The sequence below is a fragment of the Cetorhinus maximus genome, chromosome 36, assembly GCF_964194155.1.
Source record: "Cetorhinus maximus chromosome 36, sCetMax3.hap1.1, whole genome shotgun sequence".
Taxonomy (NCBI): Eukaryota; Metazoa; Chordata; class Chondrichthyes; order Lamniformes; family Cetorhinidae; genus Cetorhinus; species Cetorhinus maximus.
In genome coordinates, this window is record NC_135914.1 from 7,649,779 (window position 1) to 7,667,048 (window position 17,270).

Below are 17,270 nucleotides of genomic sequence, written 5' to 3' on the forward strand. Positions count from 1 at the left end.
GCATTACCATCGCTGAATCACCCACTATCAACATCCTGGGGGTTACTATTGACCAGAAACTGAACTGGATGAGCCATATAAATACTGTGGCTGCAAGAGCAGGTCAGAGGCTGGGAATCCTGCGGCGAGTAACTCACCTCCTGACTCCCCAAAGTCTGTCCACCATCTACATGGCGCAAGTCAGGAGTGTGATGGAATACTCCCCACTTGCTTGGATGAGTGCAGCTCCCACAACACTCAAGAAGCTCAACACCATCCAGGACAAAGCAGCCCCACTTGATTGGCACCATATCCACAAATATTCACTCCCTCCACCACCGACGCACAGTAGCAGCAGTGTGTGTACCATCTACAAGATGCACTGCAGCAATTCACCAAGGCTCCTTATACAGCATCTTCCAAACCCAAGGCCTCTACCATGTAGAAGGACAAGGGCAGCAGATACATGGGAACCACCACCTGGAAGTTCCCCTCCAAGACACTCACCATCCTGACTTGGAAATATATCGGCCGTTCCTTCACTGTCGCTGGGTCAAAATCCTGGAACTCCCTCCCTAACAGCACTGTGGGTGTACCTACACCACAGGGACTGCAGAGGTTCAAGAAGGCAGCTCACCGCCACCTTCTTAAGGGCAATTAGGGATGGGCAATAAATGCTGGGCCCAGCCAGCGACACCCACATCCCATAAATGAACAAAAAAAACTTCATTGGTTGTAAAGTGCTTCAGGAGGTCCAGAGACCACGAAATGTGCTGTATAAATGCAAGTCCACTCTTCCATTATGTCATTCACTAGCTGGTTGGGTCTGACATTCTCTGATGTCAGGTTAAAGTCTCTGCTCAGAACTGCTCGTTTGTGAAACCAGCTACCTCACCCAGCACCGCCTCTGTGCCAAAAGGAGGTGGGTGGCTGGGGTGAAAGGTTGCCCACATGCCCTTGGCTTGTGCAGGATTCCCGCTGAAACCTGCTTCGCTCCTTGTTATTCCTTCCAGAGTTCCTGCTGGGCCTGTTGAGAACAGTCTGGGAATGGGAACAGAGCCGCCTTTTGCGAGGGCGCTTGAGTCACTTATACGGACGCAAATAACTAGGGAGTCACAGACTCAGGATAAAGGGTCGGCCATTTCGGGCTGAGGTGAGGAGAAATTGAGGCTTGTATCCACTGGAGTTTAGAAGAGTAAGGGGCGGCTTGATCAAAACACTTAAGATCCTGAGGGGTCTTGACAGGGTGGATGTGGAGAGGATGTCTCCTCTTGTGGGAGAATCTAGAACTAGGGGGTCATTGTTTAAAAATAAGAGGTCGCCCATTTAGGACGGAGATGAGGAGAAATTTTTTGTCAGAGGGTCATGAGTCTTTGGAACTCTCTTCCTCAAAAGGCGGTGGAAAAAGAGTCTGAATATTTTTAAGGCAGAGGTGGATAGATTCTGGATAAGCAAGGGAGTGAAAGGTTATCGGGGGGTAGGCGGGAATGTAGAGTTGAAATTACTGTCAGATCAGCCATGATCTTATTGAATGACGGAGCAGGCTCGAGGGGCCGAGTGGCCCACTCCTGGCCCTTATTCGTATGCTCGTATGTAAACTTCTTCACTCAGAGGGTTGTGAACCTTTGGAATTCTCTAGCCCAGAGAGCTGTGGATGCTCCGTTGTTAAGTTTATTCAAGACAGAGGCTGTTAGGTTTTTGGACCATAAGGGAATTGAGGGACAGAGGAATGGGACAGGGAGGTGGAGTTAAGGTCAACGATCAGCCGTGATCGGTGGAGCAGGCTCGAGGGACTGAATGGCCTCCTTCTGCTCCCGTTTCTTAATTTCTTATCACAAGCGGGCTACCCGTCCTCAATATGAAATGGATAAACACCAACCAGCTCCTGGTTTAAGGCAGTGTTTGGTCCAGAGTTAAATAAGGTGAGAATGCACCTTAAACGCATGAAAGTGGGAATGATGATTGGGAGGAGGGGGTGATAGTTCATGTTCAGATGACTTTTCTACAGCTGCCATTTTAATGAGGTCACTAACCCACTTAAAAGTGATTAATGAATTTCCTAAAATAACATCAGGATTTTCATCCAGATCCATTAACTGAATTGGTTTAGATAGACATGTATTTATCCAGTGACTTGTCACCTCTGAGACACATTTCAAATGTCTTTGCAAGTGCGGGGACTGCTGTTATGGAGGCAAGCTGGTTTATACACAGCAAGGTCCCACAAGTAACAGGGAGATGCATGACCAGTTAGTCAAACAGGCAGGTGGGGCTTCGGTTTAATATGTCGATGGAAGGGCGATACCTCCGCCAGCTCAGCACACCCTCGGGTGCTGCACTGGGAGTCAGGGTCAGCCCGGGTTAGGGGCTCAAGTCTCTGGCATGAGGCACAGACCTCCTGACTCAGATGCTCGAGTGCTCCCCACTGAGCGGAGTGCAGCATTGCCCTCTTTAAGAAGAACTGGAAAGACGGCAGAAAGACTGAGGGAGGAGATGGGCGGGGTGGGGAAAGAGAGAGAAAGAGACAAGGAGAGGTGGAGAGAGAGACATGGCGAGGGAGAGAGAGAGGAAGAGGGAAAGAGAGCGAGAGAGAGAGAGAACTCGGGGAGAGTCAAGACAAACAAACAGCTGGACACAGGAAGCCATATGGTTCCCTTTGAGCTATCACAGGCTGACATTAGTCAGCGGAAAGCGATTCCCTAACAATCAGGATCCCTGAATGCTGGTGGCCGAATCAGACCAATACACCCACAGTTCATCCACCTGAAACATTAACACTCTCTCTCTAGAGATTCTGCTGCCTGACCTGCTGAGTACTTCCAGCATTTTCTCCTTTGGTTGCTACACAACACACCTCAGGTCTATGGTGTCGACGCACAGGGACCTACGTGGCTAAGCATAACCAACTCAAGCATAGGGTACGGCACTTTACCTTTCAATGAGGCATTCCAGCCTTGACAATGAGTGCAACAATTTCAGATCATAACTACAACCTCCCATTTATCCAGACAGCAAGTGCTCTCTCTCAGTCTCCTGTATCTGGGGTGGTCCATCTATCCCCCTCTCACACTCCTGTGTCTGGGGTGGTCCATCTATCCCCCTCTCACACTCCTGTGTCTGGGGAGGTCCCTCTAACCCCCTTTCACACACTCTGTATCAGGGAGATCCCTCTAAAGCTCTCTCTCACACACTCTTGTATCTGAGGCAGTTCCTCCATGCCCCCTCTCACACTCCTGTATCTGAAGAGGTCCCTCTAACCCCCTCTCTCGCACACTCCTGTACCTGGGGAGGTCCCTCTAATCCTCTCACACTCCTGTGTCTGGGAAGGTGTCCGTAACCCCCTCTCTAATACATCCGCCTAACCTCTTTCACACACGCTCCAATATCTGGGGTGGCCTCTCTGAGGGGGTTACCTCACACATTCCTGTATCAGGGCAGTCTCTCTAATGCCTCTCACTCCACAAGGGAGGAGTTGTTTTGATAGCTGAATGCCCTCTCCCTACCAGTCTCTCTGCATCATAACCTTGTTTGCCTTCCTCTCTCTCTCTCTCTATGGTCTCTTCTCATCTGAGTGCTCTTCTCTTGCTTCTCCTCAGTTTCAAGTTACCTAACCTACACACTCTCCTCCTCCTCACGTTGAAATCAGGACTATTTGCTTCCCTCCTTCAATCTACCCCTTGCTTCTTCCCCTAGGCAGAACTAAAGGCTCTGTATCTGAAAGCACATAGCATTTGTAACAAAACAGATGAATTCACGGCACAAATAGAAATAAATATGTATGATCTGATAACCTTTATGGAGGCATGGCTGCAGGATAACAAAAACTGGGGCCTGAACATTCAAGGGTACATGACATTTAGGAAGGACAGGAAGCTAGGAAAAGGTATAGGGGTAGCTCTATTAATTAAGGATGACTTGGTACAAGAGAGAGAGAGAGAGAGAAAGAGAGAGATAGAGAGAGAGAGAGAGAGAGAGAGAGAGAGAGAGACAGATGACCTTAGTTCTGGAGATCAAGATGTAGAATCAGTTTGGGTAGCGATGAAAAATAGCAAAGATAAGTCATTTGTGGGACTGATTGAAAGGCCCCCTATCAGTAACCACACTGTAGGACAGGGTATACAGGAAGAAATAATTGGGGGCTTGTGAGAAAGGTACGGAGATAATCATGGGTGATTTTAATCTACATATTGATTGGACAAATCAGATTGGCAAAGGTAACCTGGATGATGGGTTCATAGAGTATTTTTGGGAGAGTTTCTTAAAGCAGCAGGTTCTAGAGCTAACCAGAGAACAGGCTATTGTAGATCTGATAACGAGCAGGAGACGGGATTAAATAATTACCTCATGGTGAAGGCGCCCTCGGTAGCAGTGATCATAATGTGATTGAATTTCACATTCAGTTTGAGATTGAGACAAATGGATCTAAGACTAGTGTTTTAAACTTAAATAAGGGCAATTATGAGGGCATGAAGACAGAGCTGGCTAAAGTAAACTGGGAAGTTAGGTTAAGGGATAGGTCAGTAGAGATGCAGTGGCAAACATATAGGAGATGTTTCAGAGTACTCAGAAGAGATACATTCCAGTGAGAAAGAAAGATTCTAAGGGAAGGATAAACTATCTGTGGCTAACTAAGGAAGTTAAAGATGGTATCAAATTGAAAGAAAAAGCATAGAGTTCCGCAAAGATGAGTGGTAGGTCAGAAGCTTGGAGAGAATATAAAGAATAGCAAAGAGTGACTAAAAGATCAATAAGGAGGGAGAAATTGGAGTGTGAGAGCTTAAAAAGGAAAAGTGTGAGCAAAGTGATCCTTGCTTCTCTAGTGAGGGAGAATGGGAGAGTTAAGAATGGAAAATAAGGAGACGGCAGATGAATTGAACAGGTATTTTGCATCTGTCTTCACTATAGAGAATACGAATAACATCCCAGAAATAAATGTGCATCGAGGGGTGAAAGGGAGGCAGGAACGTAAAACGATTTGAGTCACCAGGGAAAGGGTGCTGAGAAAATTATTAGAACTAAAAGCTGACACATCCCAGGTCCTGATGGACTTCATCCTAGATTCTTAAAAGAAGTGGCTGCTCTGACAGTAGATGCATTGGTTTTAATTTTCCAAAATTCCCTAAATTTTGGAAAGGTCCCATCAGATTGGAAAACAGCAAACGTGACTCCGCTACTCAAGGAGGGAGACAGAAGGCAGGAAACTACAGGCCAGTTGGCTTAACATCTGTCATGGGGAAATTGCAGGAATCTATTGTGAAGGAGATCATAGCGGGGCACTTAGAAAATCGAAATGCAATCAGGCAGAGTCAACATGGTTTTGTGAAAGGGAAATCATGTTTGAATAATTTATCAGAGTTCTTTGAGGGTGTAACAAGTGATGTGGGTAAAGGGGGACCTGTGGATGTGCTGTACTTAGATTTCCAGAAGGCATTTGGCAAGGTGCCACATAAAAGATTACTATGCAAAATAAGAGCTCATGGTGTAGGGGATAACACATTAGAGGATTGGTTAGTTAACAGGAAACAGAGAGTAGGCATAAATGAGGCATTTTCAAGTCGGCAAGATGTGACGAGTGGAGTGCCACAGGAAAAAGTGCTGGGGCCTCAACTATTTACAATTTATATCAATTGACTTGGAGGCACCGAACGTATGGTTGTTAAATTTGCTGATGACACAAAGATAAGTAGAAAAGTAAGTTGTGAAGCGGACATAAGAAGTCTGCAAAGGGACGTAGATAGGTTAAGTGACTGGGCAAAGAGTTTGCATATGGAGTATAATGTGGGAAAATGTGAACTTGTCCACTTTGACAGGAAGAATAGAAAAACAGTATACTATTAAAATGGAGAGAGATTGCAGAACTCTGAGGTACAGAGGGATCTGGGTATCCTAGTACGTGAATTACAAAAAGTTAGTATGCAGGTACAGCAAGTGATTAGGAAAGTAAATGGAATGTTGTCATTTATTGCAAAGGGAATGGGATATAAAAGTAGGGATGTTTTGCTACAGTTGTAGAGGGCCTTGGTGAGACCACACCTGGAGTACTCTGTATAGTTTTGGTCTCCTTATTTAAAAAAGATATAATTGATTAGAAGCAGTTCAGAGAAGATTCACTTGACTGATACCTGGGATGAGGGGGTTATCTTATGAAGAAAGGTTGGACGGGCTGTGCCTGTATCCATTGGAGTTTAGAAGAATGAAAGGTGACCTTATTGAAACACATAAGATCCTGAGGGGTCTTGACAGGGTGGATGCTGAGAGGATGTTTCCCCTTGTGGGAGAGACTAGAAACAGGGGAGTCAGTTTAAAAATGAGGGGGTCTCCCATTGAAGACGGGGATGAGAAGAATTTTTTTTCTCTCGGGGGGGGTCGTGAATCTTTGGAATTCTCTTCCTTAGAGAGCGGTGGGGGCAGGGTCAATTCATATTTTTAAGGTTGGGGTAGATAAGATTCTTGACTAACAGGGGAGTCAAAGGTTATCGGGGGCTTGCAGAATGTGGAGTTGAGGCCACAATCAGATCAGCCATGAACTTATTGAATGGCAGGACAAGCTTGAGGGGCCGAATGGCCGACTCCTGCTTGTAGTTCGTATGAATGCTCCTGCAATCTATTAAAACCCAATGTTAGGAACATGGGCCTTATGGGACAAGGATAAGTGGCCAGCGTCCATCTGGTTTGCCTTCTCCCATTCAGGAAGTCACATGATGCAAGGATGATGGAGCTTATTGACTAATCACAGTGATCAAACTCCATCAATTAAACTAGAACAGACCCAGGCATGAGGAAAACCGCCAGTAGGGGAGAGCTCTGGGAACAATAGGTCTAAAGTCACCTCTTCCTCCTGAGTTACATTCACCACACATCATGCCTTGTGTTAATCATACACCAAGATGTTATTTCCCAAGAGAACGCAATCGAATTTACATTTGAACAAAGCACTTTAAATTGCATCCACTGTTTCTCTGTAGATTGACCACATTCTCACTGAAATCTCACTTCTGGAGATTAGTTTTGAGTTTAACCCCTTGAACCATTGGCAATGCCTTCTAACCTCCTGATTTACCTTCCCCTCCTCCCATCCTTATCCAGGGTGTTCCACTTTGGACCTGAATCCTACAGCATTGAATAAGGCCATTCGGCCCATCGTGTCTGTGCCAGCTATCCAATTAGTCCCGTTTCCCCTTGCTCTTTCCCCCCCATAACCCTGCAGGTGGCTTCCTTTCCGAGTATTTATCCAATTCCTCTTTTGAAAGTTCCTATTGACTCTGCTTCCACCGCCCTTTCGGGCAGAACCTTCCAGATCGCAACTGGCTGAGAGAAAAAAAATCATCTCCCCTCTGGTTCTTTTGCCGATGCTCTTCAATCTGTGTCCCTCTGGTTATTGACCCTCCTGCCCAGTGGAAACAGCCCCTCCTTAGTTACTCTATCGAAACCGCTTCCTAATTCTTATTAAATCTCCTCTTAACCTTCCCTGTTCCAAGGACAACAACCCCAGCCTCTCCATTTAACTGCAGTCTTCGTCCCTGGTAGGTACTGTTCAGAGTGTTGCAATAGTAATCATCTGTAAATCTGTCCCTCTCCTCGGATGGTGACTCGCACTTACCCCGGGCAGTGTCTTCTGTTCATGTAGCGCAGTCTGTGCTTTCAACGCAGATTCCCTGGCGCAGTACGTGAGGAAGGCACATCCTTTTCAAGACAGAAATCACAAAACACCACGGGATTAGAACAAGCAGAACCGTCCCATCATCAGATAACTAAACCGTCACAGCCCAAGTGTGAACAGCGGCTAAACCCTTGCCCCCACCGACTAGAATGACCTCACCTCAAAATGCCAAGCAAAAGTCCAGCCAATCGGGTAACAAAGAGTCCAGCTCGCTTTCCAACGGGCTGTGGGGAAGGTGGCGCGCCATGTTGAGTGACCAGTGGCGGGGGGGGGTGTGGGAGTGGTCCGGGAATACGCCAACCCAGCGCTCCCCCTATCTCAGTTCCACGGTCGGCGGACCGTTGTATGCCTGGCACCTCTTGCAAGCGGCCGTCTGGCCGGTGGGACAGCTCTTCGACTGTGGAGGGCATCGCATACCGCCAGAGGGCTTACAGAAGTGGGACACACCCCATGTCCAACTCGTCGCAAATGGAGAGGTAATGGGAGGTTCCCGAGCCAGTCACTTGGCGTTGGGGGGGTGGTGGGCAAGAAGAAGGGGGGGTGTGGGGGAGAGAGAGGCAGTGAAACCAGCAGGCTGGGTCTGTTTGAAACCGACTTGAACCCTGCACGGGTGCGCGTTGGCCACCACAGACTCTGCGTCACTTGCTCTCCCTCAGTGCACACTTCCGTTTACGATCTCTCCCGCGGACACGCCCATCACTCATCCGTCCTTGCAATGTCCCAAATCAAGTGCAAAGCCAACCATTTCGTTGCTACTCCCTCCACTTCATTACTGACCTCCCTCCCAAAGGCTGCCTCACCCAGTCAAATAGTCATTTTATTCCCACCCCCAACTCCAAATTTTGTTTTTAAACAACTGATAGGTGGAAACTGACAAAGAAAACTAAATCAATGAATTATTGTATTTATCACCGTTGGGACTTTTCTTCTGGAGTTGCGTGCAGCAGCATTCTCTGGAGACTCCAGGGCAATCCTGGTGGGTTGGCAACCCAAATCTTCCCCTCCCCCCCAGCCTCCTCATCACAATCCCTGTCCAGCTCCCACATCCTGACATCTTCCGTTTTCCTGTCGTGGGGCATCAGTGCAGGAGGGGAGAAACTCTTTGAATCAATTGCCAAACGCAGAGTCAAAGAGGAATTGGGAGTGATTAGTTTAATTGGGCTGTAAGGAATATCCAATTGCAGGTTTAAAATCTCTCTGTGAACTCGAGTCATGTCACTGAATGGGGGAGGCAGAGGCATTTAAGCACAGCTGCCGGCCAGACAGGAACACAGCACCTTGGCATGTCTGAATCCCATCAGAATCTGTCAATTACACAATGTCCGGTGCAGAAACAGGCCATTCAGCCCCTCTGCCCCGTGCTGGTATTTATGCTCCGCATGAGCCTCCTCTCACCACGCCCCCCCCCCCCTCCTCATTTCACCCCATCACCACATTCTTCTATTCCTTTCTCCCTCTTGTGTTTATCCAGCTTACCCCCACCTTCAATCCATCTCCGCGATTCACCTCGACCACTCCCTGTGGGGGCGAGTCCCACATTCTCCCCGCTCCCCGTGGGTGCGAGTCCCACATTCTCCCCGCTCCCCGTGGGAGCAAGTCCCACATTCTCCCCCTCTCCCCGTGGGAGCGAGTCCCACATTCTCCCCCACTCCCCGTGGGAGCGAGTCCCGCATTCTCCCCGCTCCCCGTGGGACCGAGTCCCACATTCTCCCCGCTCCCTGTGGGAGCGAGTCCCACATTCTCCCCGCTCCCTGTGGGAGCGAGTCCCACATTCTCCCCGCTCCCTGTGGGAGCGAGTCCCACATTCTCCCCGTGGGAGCGAGTCCCACATTCTCCCCGCTCCCATTCTCCCCACTCCCATTCTCCCCACTCCCTGTGGGAGCGAGTCCCACATTCTCTCCACTCCCCGTGGGAGTGAGTCCCACATTCTCCCCGCTCCCTGTGGGGGTGAGTCCCACATTCTCCCCACTCCCCGTGGGAGCGAGTCCCACATTCTCCCCACTCTCTGGGTAAAGGAGTTTCTCCTGAATTGCACATCGGATTTATCAGTGACCGTCTTATATCGATGGCCCCCTAGTTCTGGTCTTCACTGACAACCCTTTCGAAATGTAAAGGTCACCCGTCAGCCTTTCATTTTCTAGAGAAAGGAGCCTGTTCAGACACTCCTGATAGTTATAACCTCTCAGCTCTAGTAACCTCCTTGTAAACCTTTTGTTTTGCACCTCCTCCAGTGCCTCAATATCCTTTTCATAACATGGAGACCAGAGCTGCACATAGGAGCTCCAAGTGCAGCCTAACTAAGGTTCTAGACAACCACCTCTTCTTTTCAATACCATTGCCCCCAGAAATTAACCCCAGTGCTTTGTTTATTTTTATTTAAATGGTCCTTTCGTCTCCTCTGGAGTAAAATCTTTGCAAATCTGACTGGGGTGCGGGGCTCCATCTGAGGGGCTTGAGAAGCGATTGCATTGGGAGTGGAGTTACACGTGGGCCTGGCTGTGTGAACGAGTGGTCTGTCCTGGCACAAACGCACGTCCCCCATTAGCTACCAGAATCCTCACTGGACACAGTGCCCCGGCGATTGGGTTGCCAACTCTGGTTGGATGTATTCCTGGAGATTTCATCTTATGGCCTCTCATCTCGATCAGCATCAGCTGGCCGGGCAGCCCTTCCCATCCACACCCACTCCACCCCCCAACCCCACTCCAATCTCCAACAGCTTTTATAACAGGTAAACAGACGGTGTTCAAATAAAATGATTTAAATTCCCCTATGGCCCGAGATATTAATCTTTAGTTCCTGGAGGCTCCAGGGCAATTCTGGAGGGTTGGCGACCCTATCATGCGATATGTCACCCAGGCTGAATGATAACCGCCTATAATAACAAAAACAAAGTGCTACAAATAGGCAACAGGTTCTCTTCTGTCCGAGAGGTTCAGAAATCAGTCTCAGCGGGTAGCTATGTCTTTCACCTCCGTCAGAAGCCCCTCCCTCTAGAACCCTCAATCCTAGCAAAGACCCTTTCTTTAGTACCCCAATTCCCATTGCAGGCCCTCCCTCTAGACCCCTAATTCCCTGAGGTTTGCGTGAGCCATGGACACTGTATCAGAAACAGGAGGTTAGTGTTTGCAGGAGCCTAGCCGTGTGTCTAATTTACAAGCAATTATATTGGGAATAATATAAAATATCCAATCTAATTATACAATAGTGTGCGTCATTGTTTGTGGATGGACTGGACTCTCAGGCAGTGGGCAGTGTATCACCATCGGACCAGGGACTGGACTCTCAGGCAGTGGGCAGTGTATCACCATCGGACCAGGGACTGGACTCTCAGACAGTGGGCAGTGTATCACCATTGGACCAGGGACTGGACTCTCAGGCGGTGGGCAGTGTATCACCATCAGACCAGGGACTGGACTCTCAGACAGTGGGCAGCGTATCACCATCGGACCAGGGACTGGACTCTCAGGCGGTGGGCAGTGTATCACCATCGGACCAGGGACTGGACTCTCAGGCGGTGGGCAGTGTATCACCATCGGACCAGGGACTGGACTCTCAGGCGGTGGGCAGTGTATCACCATCGGACCAGGGACTGGACTCTCAGACGGTGGGCAGTGTACCACTATCGGACCAGGGACTGGACTCTCAGGTGGTGGGCAGTGTATCACCATCGGACCAGGGACTGGACTCTCAGGCAGTGGGCAGCGTATCACCATCGGACCAGGGACTGGACTCTCAGACGGTGGGCAGCGTATCACCATCGGACCAGGGACTGGACTCTCAGGCGGTGGGCAGCGTATCACCATCGGACCAGGGACTGGACTCTCAGACAGTGGGCAGCGTATCACCATCGGACCAGGGACTGGACTCTCAGGCGGTGGGCAGCGTATCACCATCGGACCAGGGACTGGACTCTCAGGCAGTGGGCAGTGTATCACCATCGGACCAGGGACTGGACTCTCAGGCAGTGGGCAGTGTATCACCATCGGACCAGGGACTGGACTCTCAGGCGGTGGGCAGTGTATCACCATCGGACCAGGGACTGGACTCTCAGGCGGTGGGCAGTGTATCACCATCGGACCAGGGACTGGACTCTCAGGCGGTGGGCAGTGTATCACCATCAGACCAGGGACTGGACTCTCAGACGGTGGGCAGTGTACCACTATTGGACCAGGGACTGGACTCTCAGGTGGTGGGCAGTGTATCACCATCGGACCAGGGACTGGACTCTCAGATGGTCGACGAGGGAATCTTCTCTCATCGTTCACTGATTCTATCTCGAGCTTTTCTCCATTCCCTGAGCCCACTCCATGTCCACTCATTCTCTGCCTCTCTCCCTCTAAATGCATTCCCTTCCTGCCTCCCCCCCTTCACTCTAAACTCATTGTCTCCCTCTCTCTGAGAACTCATTCCACACCCTCTTTCCCTGTAAATTCATTCACTCCCTTCTCTATAGGAACAGGCGGAGGCCACCAAACCCCTTGAGCCTGCTCAGTCATTCACTGAGATCATGGTTGATTAGCATCTGAACTCCGTCCATCTGCCTTGGCTCCACATCCCTTAATACCCTTGGCTAGCAAAAATCTATTGATCTCAGGTTGAAAATTAATTGAGCTAACATCTACTTACTCCGGTAGGACAGCGTTTCACACTTCCGCCTCCCTTTGCCGAGCTTCTCTCTTCAATAGCCTGGCTCTGACGTAAGATTACGTATCCTCGTCCTAGACTCCTAGACCCACCCCCACCAGCAGGTCAATCCCATCAATTCCTACCAAAATCCTAAAAAACAACACAATCAAACCACCCCTTAGCCTTCTAGATGGAAGGCAAGCCTAGTTAATTTAATCATTCCTCTACCCTTGGACCCCTAATAATGGAAGTGGGGGGAAGGGAGGTGGAAGTGGGGGGATGGGAGGGGGAGGTGGGGGATGGGAGGGGGAGGTGGGGGTGGGAGGGGGAAGTGGGGGTGGGAGGGGGAAGTGGGGGGGAGGGGCAGGGTGGAGGGGGGGCCATTGAATAGCTGAGGGGGATGGAAGGAAAAGGCAGGGGGAGAAGGGAAGGGCTAGAGAGGGAGGGAAGGGCTCTTGCCGGGGGGGAAGGGAATGGCTGGGGAAAGGGAAGGGCAGGAGGAGGGAGGGGAGGGAAGGGCAGGAGAGGGGAGGAGAGGGAAGGACTGGAGGGAGCTGGGTGGACTGGAGGAGGGGAGGGCAAATGGAAAGGCTGGAGGGCAGGGGTGGGAGGGTGAAGGGAAGGGCTGGGGAGAGGAAGGCCAAAGGAGGTGAAGAGGGGAGGGGAGGGGAGGGGAGGGGAGGGCCAGAGGTGGAGAGGAGGGCCGGAAGTGATTGGGAAGTGGAGGGGGGGGAGAGAGGATGGCGGAGCTGGAGGGGTGGGGGGAGAAGGGAGGGCCCACGGTGGAGGTGGACGGGAGAGGAAGGCTGGAGGTGGGGTAGAGGGGAGGGAGAACAGCTGGAGGAGCTGGGAGGGGCGGGATGGGCCAGAGGTGGGGCAGGAGGGGAGTGCTGTAGGTGTAGGTAGAGGGATGGGTGGGTGATGGAGGTGGGGGTAGGGGCTGGGGGGAAGTGGAGGCGTGGGGAAGGGTGGGAGGAGGGGGGGAAGGAGGGGGAGGTGGAAGCAGAAAAAAGGGGGTGGGGAAGCGGAGGAGAAGTGAAAGGGGGGAAGCGGAGGAGGTGAAAGCGGAGGAAAGGGGCGAAGCGGAGGTGGAAGTGGGGGGATGGGAGGGGGAGGTGGGGGTGGGAGGGGGAAGTGGGGGTGGGAGGGGGAAGTGGGGGGGAGGGGCAGGTGGGGGGGGGACAGGGGAGGTGGGGTGGGTGAGGGGGAGGGGGGAAGGGGAGGGGAGGGGGAGGTGGGAGGGGGATGGGGAGGGGGGAGTGGGAGGTGAATGTGGGGTATGGGGGGAAGGTGGAGGGGGTGAGTAGGGGGGAGAGAGTGGAGAAGGGTGGGTCGGGGAGGTGGCGGTAGGGGGTTGTGGAGGGAGGCAGGTGGGAAGGGAAGTGGAGGGGTGGAGGCCAGGGAAGGAGAAGGCAGGGAAGGATGGGTTGGGGGAGGCAGAAGGGGGAAGAGGGGGAGGTGGAAGGAGGGGGAGAGGGAAGGAGGGGGAGGGGGAAGGGGTAGTAGGGGAATGGGGGGGTGGGATAAGTGGGGTAGCAGGATAAGGGGGGGGTGGCAGGGGAAGAGCCAGAGGTGGGAGTCGTTGGTCTGGAGGAGTAGGGATTTGCCTTGAGGCAGGTGGGAGTGGGGGATAGTCTGGAGGCAGGGGTGTGGTCTGGAGGTGGGTGGGGGTAGTCTGGAGGCGGATGGGGGTGGTCTAGGGGGAGGTGGGGGTGGTCTGGAGGTGGGGGGGTTGGTCTGGATACAGGGGGTAGTCTGGAGGTGGGGGTGGTCTGGACGGAGGTGGGGGTGGCCTGGAGGGAGGTGGGGGTGGTCTGGAGGGAGGTGGGGGTGGTCTGGAGGGAGGTGGGGGTGGTCTGGAGGGAGGTGGGGGTGATCTGGAAGGAGGTGGGGGTGGTCTGCAGGGAGGTGGGGGTGGTCTGCAGGGAGGTGGGGGTGGTCTGGAGGTGGGGGTGGTCTGAAGGTGGGTGGGGGTGGTCTGGATGCAGGGGGTGGGTTTGGGGGTGGTCTGGAGGCGGATGGGGGTGGTCTAGGGGGAGGTGGGGGTGATCTGGAGATGGGGAGTTGGTCTGGATGCAGGGGGTGGTCTGCAGGTGGGGGTGGTCTGGATGCAGGGGGTGGTCTGGAGGCGGGGTTGGTCTGGAGGGAGGTGGGGGTGGTCTGGAGGGGGGTGGTCTGGAGGCAGGTGGGGGTGGTCTGGAGGGAGGTGGGGGTGGTCTGGAGTCTGGGGTGGTCTGGAGGGAGGTGGGGGTGGTCTGGAGGGAGGTGGGGGTGGTCTGGAGGGAGGTGGGGTGGTCTGGGGGGAGGTGGGGGTGGTCTGGAGGTGAGGGTGGTCTGGAGGCGGGGGTGGTCTGAAGGGAGGTGGGGGTGGTCTGGGGGGAGGTGTGGGTGGTCTGGAGGCGGGGGTGGTCTGGAGGGAGGTGGGGGTGGTCTGGAGGCAGGGTGGTCTGGAGGCAGGGGTGGTCTGGAGGCATGGGTGGTCTGGAGGCAGGGGTGGTCTGGAGGGAGGTGGGGGTGGTCTGGAGGCAGGTGGGGGTGGTCTGGAGGTGGGGGTGGTCTGGAGGGGTGGGGGTGGTCTGGAGGTGGGGGTGGTCTGGAGGCAGGTGGGGGTGGTCTGGAGGGAGGTGGGGGTGGTCTGGAGGCAGGTCGAGGTGGCTTGGAGGTGGGTGAGGGTGGTTTGGAGGCAGGGAGGGTCGGGGGTGTGTGAACTCAGACAGATATCTGACCTAAGAGCTCATAAATGCAGAGTGAGCCAGTTCTCTATGGAGTAGCAAGTTATACCCTGCCTCCAGCTCAGACACGGGTCTAACCCATCCTCTTTTAAGGCCTAGTAAATGTCACTCTGTTATACTGCACAGTTAATATTTTAAAGCCTTCCTATTTATGCATTGTCCAATTTGCTTCTGCTGCTGTCTGCATATCAAAACTCGGACTTGTGTTTGGGCTTCCCTCTGGTGATTGGTGACCTAGCCCAGACGCTGGGAATTAATCAGGCACTCGCCCCCTCGGCTCCCAAGCCCCCCTCTCTCCTCCTGGTGCTCCAGTGCAGTCAGTCACCCTCCCCCTTCCTTCCCTTCTAATCCCAGCTGCTCGCAGGAGAAATGCAAGAAAACGAAATTGCCCCTGAAACACAGTGCGCAGAAAAATAAATCCTCTTTCTCAGCCTGGAATCTTAAAAACGTACGATCGAAAATCTCTGCCCTCCTCTTGGAGTTCCTCTCACCTCTCTCTCTCTCTCTCTCTACTGTCTCAGTTTGCTGGTCTTTTCCATCTATCAATACTGCATCTAATTTTTGTTTCGAATCCAGTCCTACACGAGGTGTAGCTCTAGATCTGGCACAAACGCCTGTTGGATTTTTTTTTTGTTTCTTTTCAGCAGTGTTATTACACCTTAGCAATTTCAGAGAGAAAGCTCAGGGGCAAAAAAGATGTTTCCTCAGTTGAAAATATCCCATTCCTGACTGACTCGGGAGTCTCACTCCTTCACACACACAACACACACTGTGGCCATTTCTGTAACGAGTCCTATCCTGATTCTGCACTGTTGTCTCCCTACCTTGTTTCCCCACCCCCCACCCTCTTTCTCCATTATAATTTAGTTCCTGTCCAAATGATCGGTTAAACAGCCCAATCTCTGCACCCACCACCCCCCCCACCCCTTCAGTCCCCCATCACAGATGTCCCCTCTCTTTGTTTGGAATTTTGCTCCCTTCAGTCACACTCCCATGTTTCCCCAACACATCTATGTCTTATTGAAATCCTCCGACTAATTCATTCCCTTTGTGCAGTCCTGCCAACCGAAGATCTCCTTATCCCTAACCTTTATTTATTTTAAAAAAAAAACAACAGAGACATTATTTAAGAGCTGCCCCTCTGTGTAGTGCCTCCTGCATGCTTGCCTTTGCAAAGGGAAAAGCTTTTGTCTAGACCCATCTGTTAACATCACTGTGAGGGATTTATTTTTTTTTTAACCCAACTCCTGATTTGCAACAAAAGATACAAAGGGCTCCGTTTGTCACATTACCTTATCATTTGTGGCTGTATGGCTTCATCAAGATATCCCTCTCTTACCTTTGTGCATGCCTGTGTATCTGTCTTTCAGCACCGTGAGTTCATAGATTTTCCCAAATTCTTCAAATAAAGGTTTGAGGTCTTTCTCTTCCAGGTTTCTCGGGATCTGTCCAATAAAGAGTTTAATCGCGTCTTGGTCCTTCATGGGGATGGAAGGAGGGTGATCCGCTGGCAGAGAGGAGTGGATGGGGCTGGATTTAGCGGCGGCGCTGGGAGGGTGGCTATTGATCAGGCTATTGATCAGGCTGTTGGCTGGACTACAGATGGAGTTACTACTACTGATGCCTTTGATGGGCGCGTCTTTACTGGCCGGGGTAGTGCTCGGAGTCTGGATGAAGTCCCCTCTGTTTTCTGCAGCCATTTCAGTGAGCGTCAGCCCCAGACACCAGGGAGGGAGGGAGGGAGGGAGGGAGGGTGGAGGACGGGGAGAGAGAGAGAAAGCACAGAGAGAAAAAAAAAACTGACATCACCCGTAACCCTTTCGGCACCGATCTGGCAGGGCTGGAGACTCGGCAGCAGGAACACACCAGTTCAACTCACATTTTAAAAAAAGAATTCCTACTAACTATAAGTATCACTGGTATTTCAACTAGGCAATTCCTAAAAATAACAATTTCAGAACGTATCAATTTCAGATCATGTCAGTTTCAGATCATGTCAATTTCAGATCATGTCAGTTTCAGATCATGTCAGTTTCAGATCATGTCAATTTCAGATCATGTCAATTTCAGATCATGTCAGTTTCAGATCATGTCCATTTCAAATCATGTCAGTTTCAGATCATGTCAATTTCAGAACATGTCAATTTCAGATCATGTCAATTTCAGATCATGTCAGTTTCAGATCATGTCAGTTTCAGATCATGTCAATTTCAGATCATGTCAGTTTCAGATCATGTCAGTTTCAGATCATGTCAATTTCGGATCAAGAC

General features: G+C 51.4%; 1 protein-coding gene across 3 annotated transcripts in view; it reads right to left on the reverse strand.

Annotated features, from left to right (window-relative positions):
- The window catches only part of LOC144672305 (CUGBP Elav-like family member 3-B), a 70,660-nt gene extending 53,963 nt beyond the window's left edge, over positions 1-16,697 (reverse strand). For 2 of the 3 annotated variants that reach the window (XM_078534167.1, XM_078534166.1), the window contains exons 1-2: positions 16,340-16,568; positions 7,580-7,662 (exon numbers count right to left, since the gene is read on the reverse strand). In XM_078534167.1, the coding sequence (XP_078390293.1) occupies positions 7,580-7,662; positions 16,340-16,484 (228 nt within the window). In that variant the 5' untranslated portion in view covers positions 16,485-16,568. Of the gene's footprint in view, positions 1-7,579; positions 7,663-16,339 lie in introns of all 3 variants that reach the window. The other variant, XM_078534168.1, reaches the window with a different exon arrangement.
- Between the last annotated feature and the right edge of the window lie 573 nt (positions 16,698-17,270).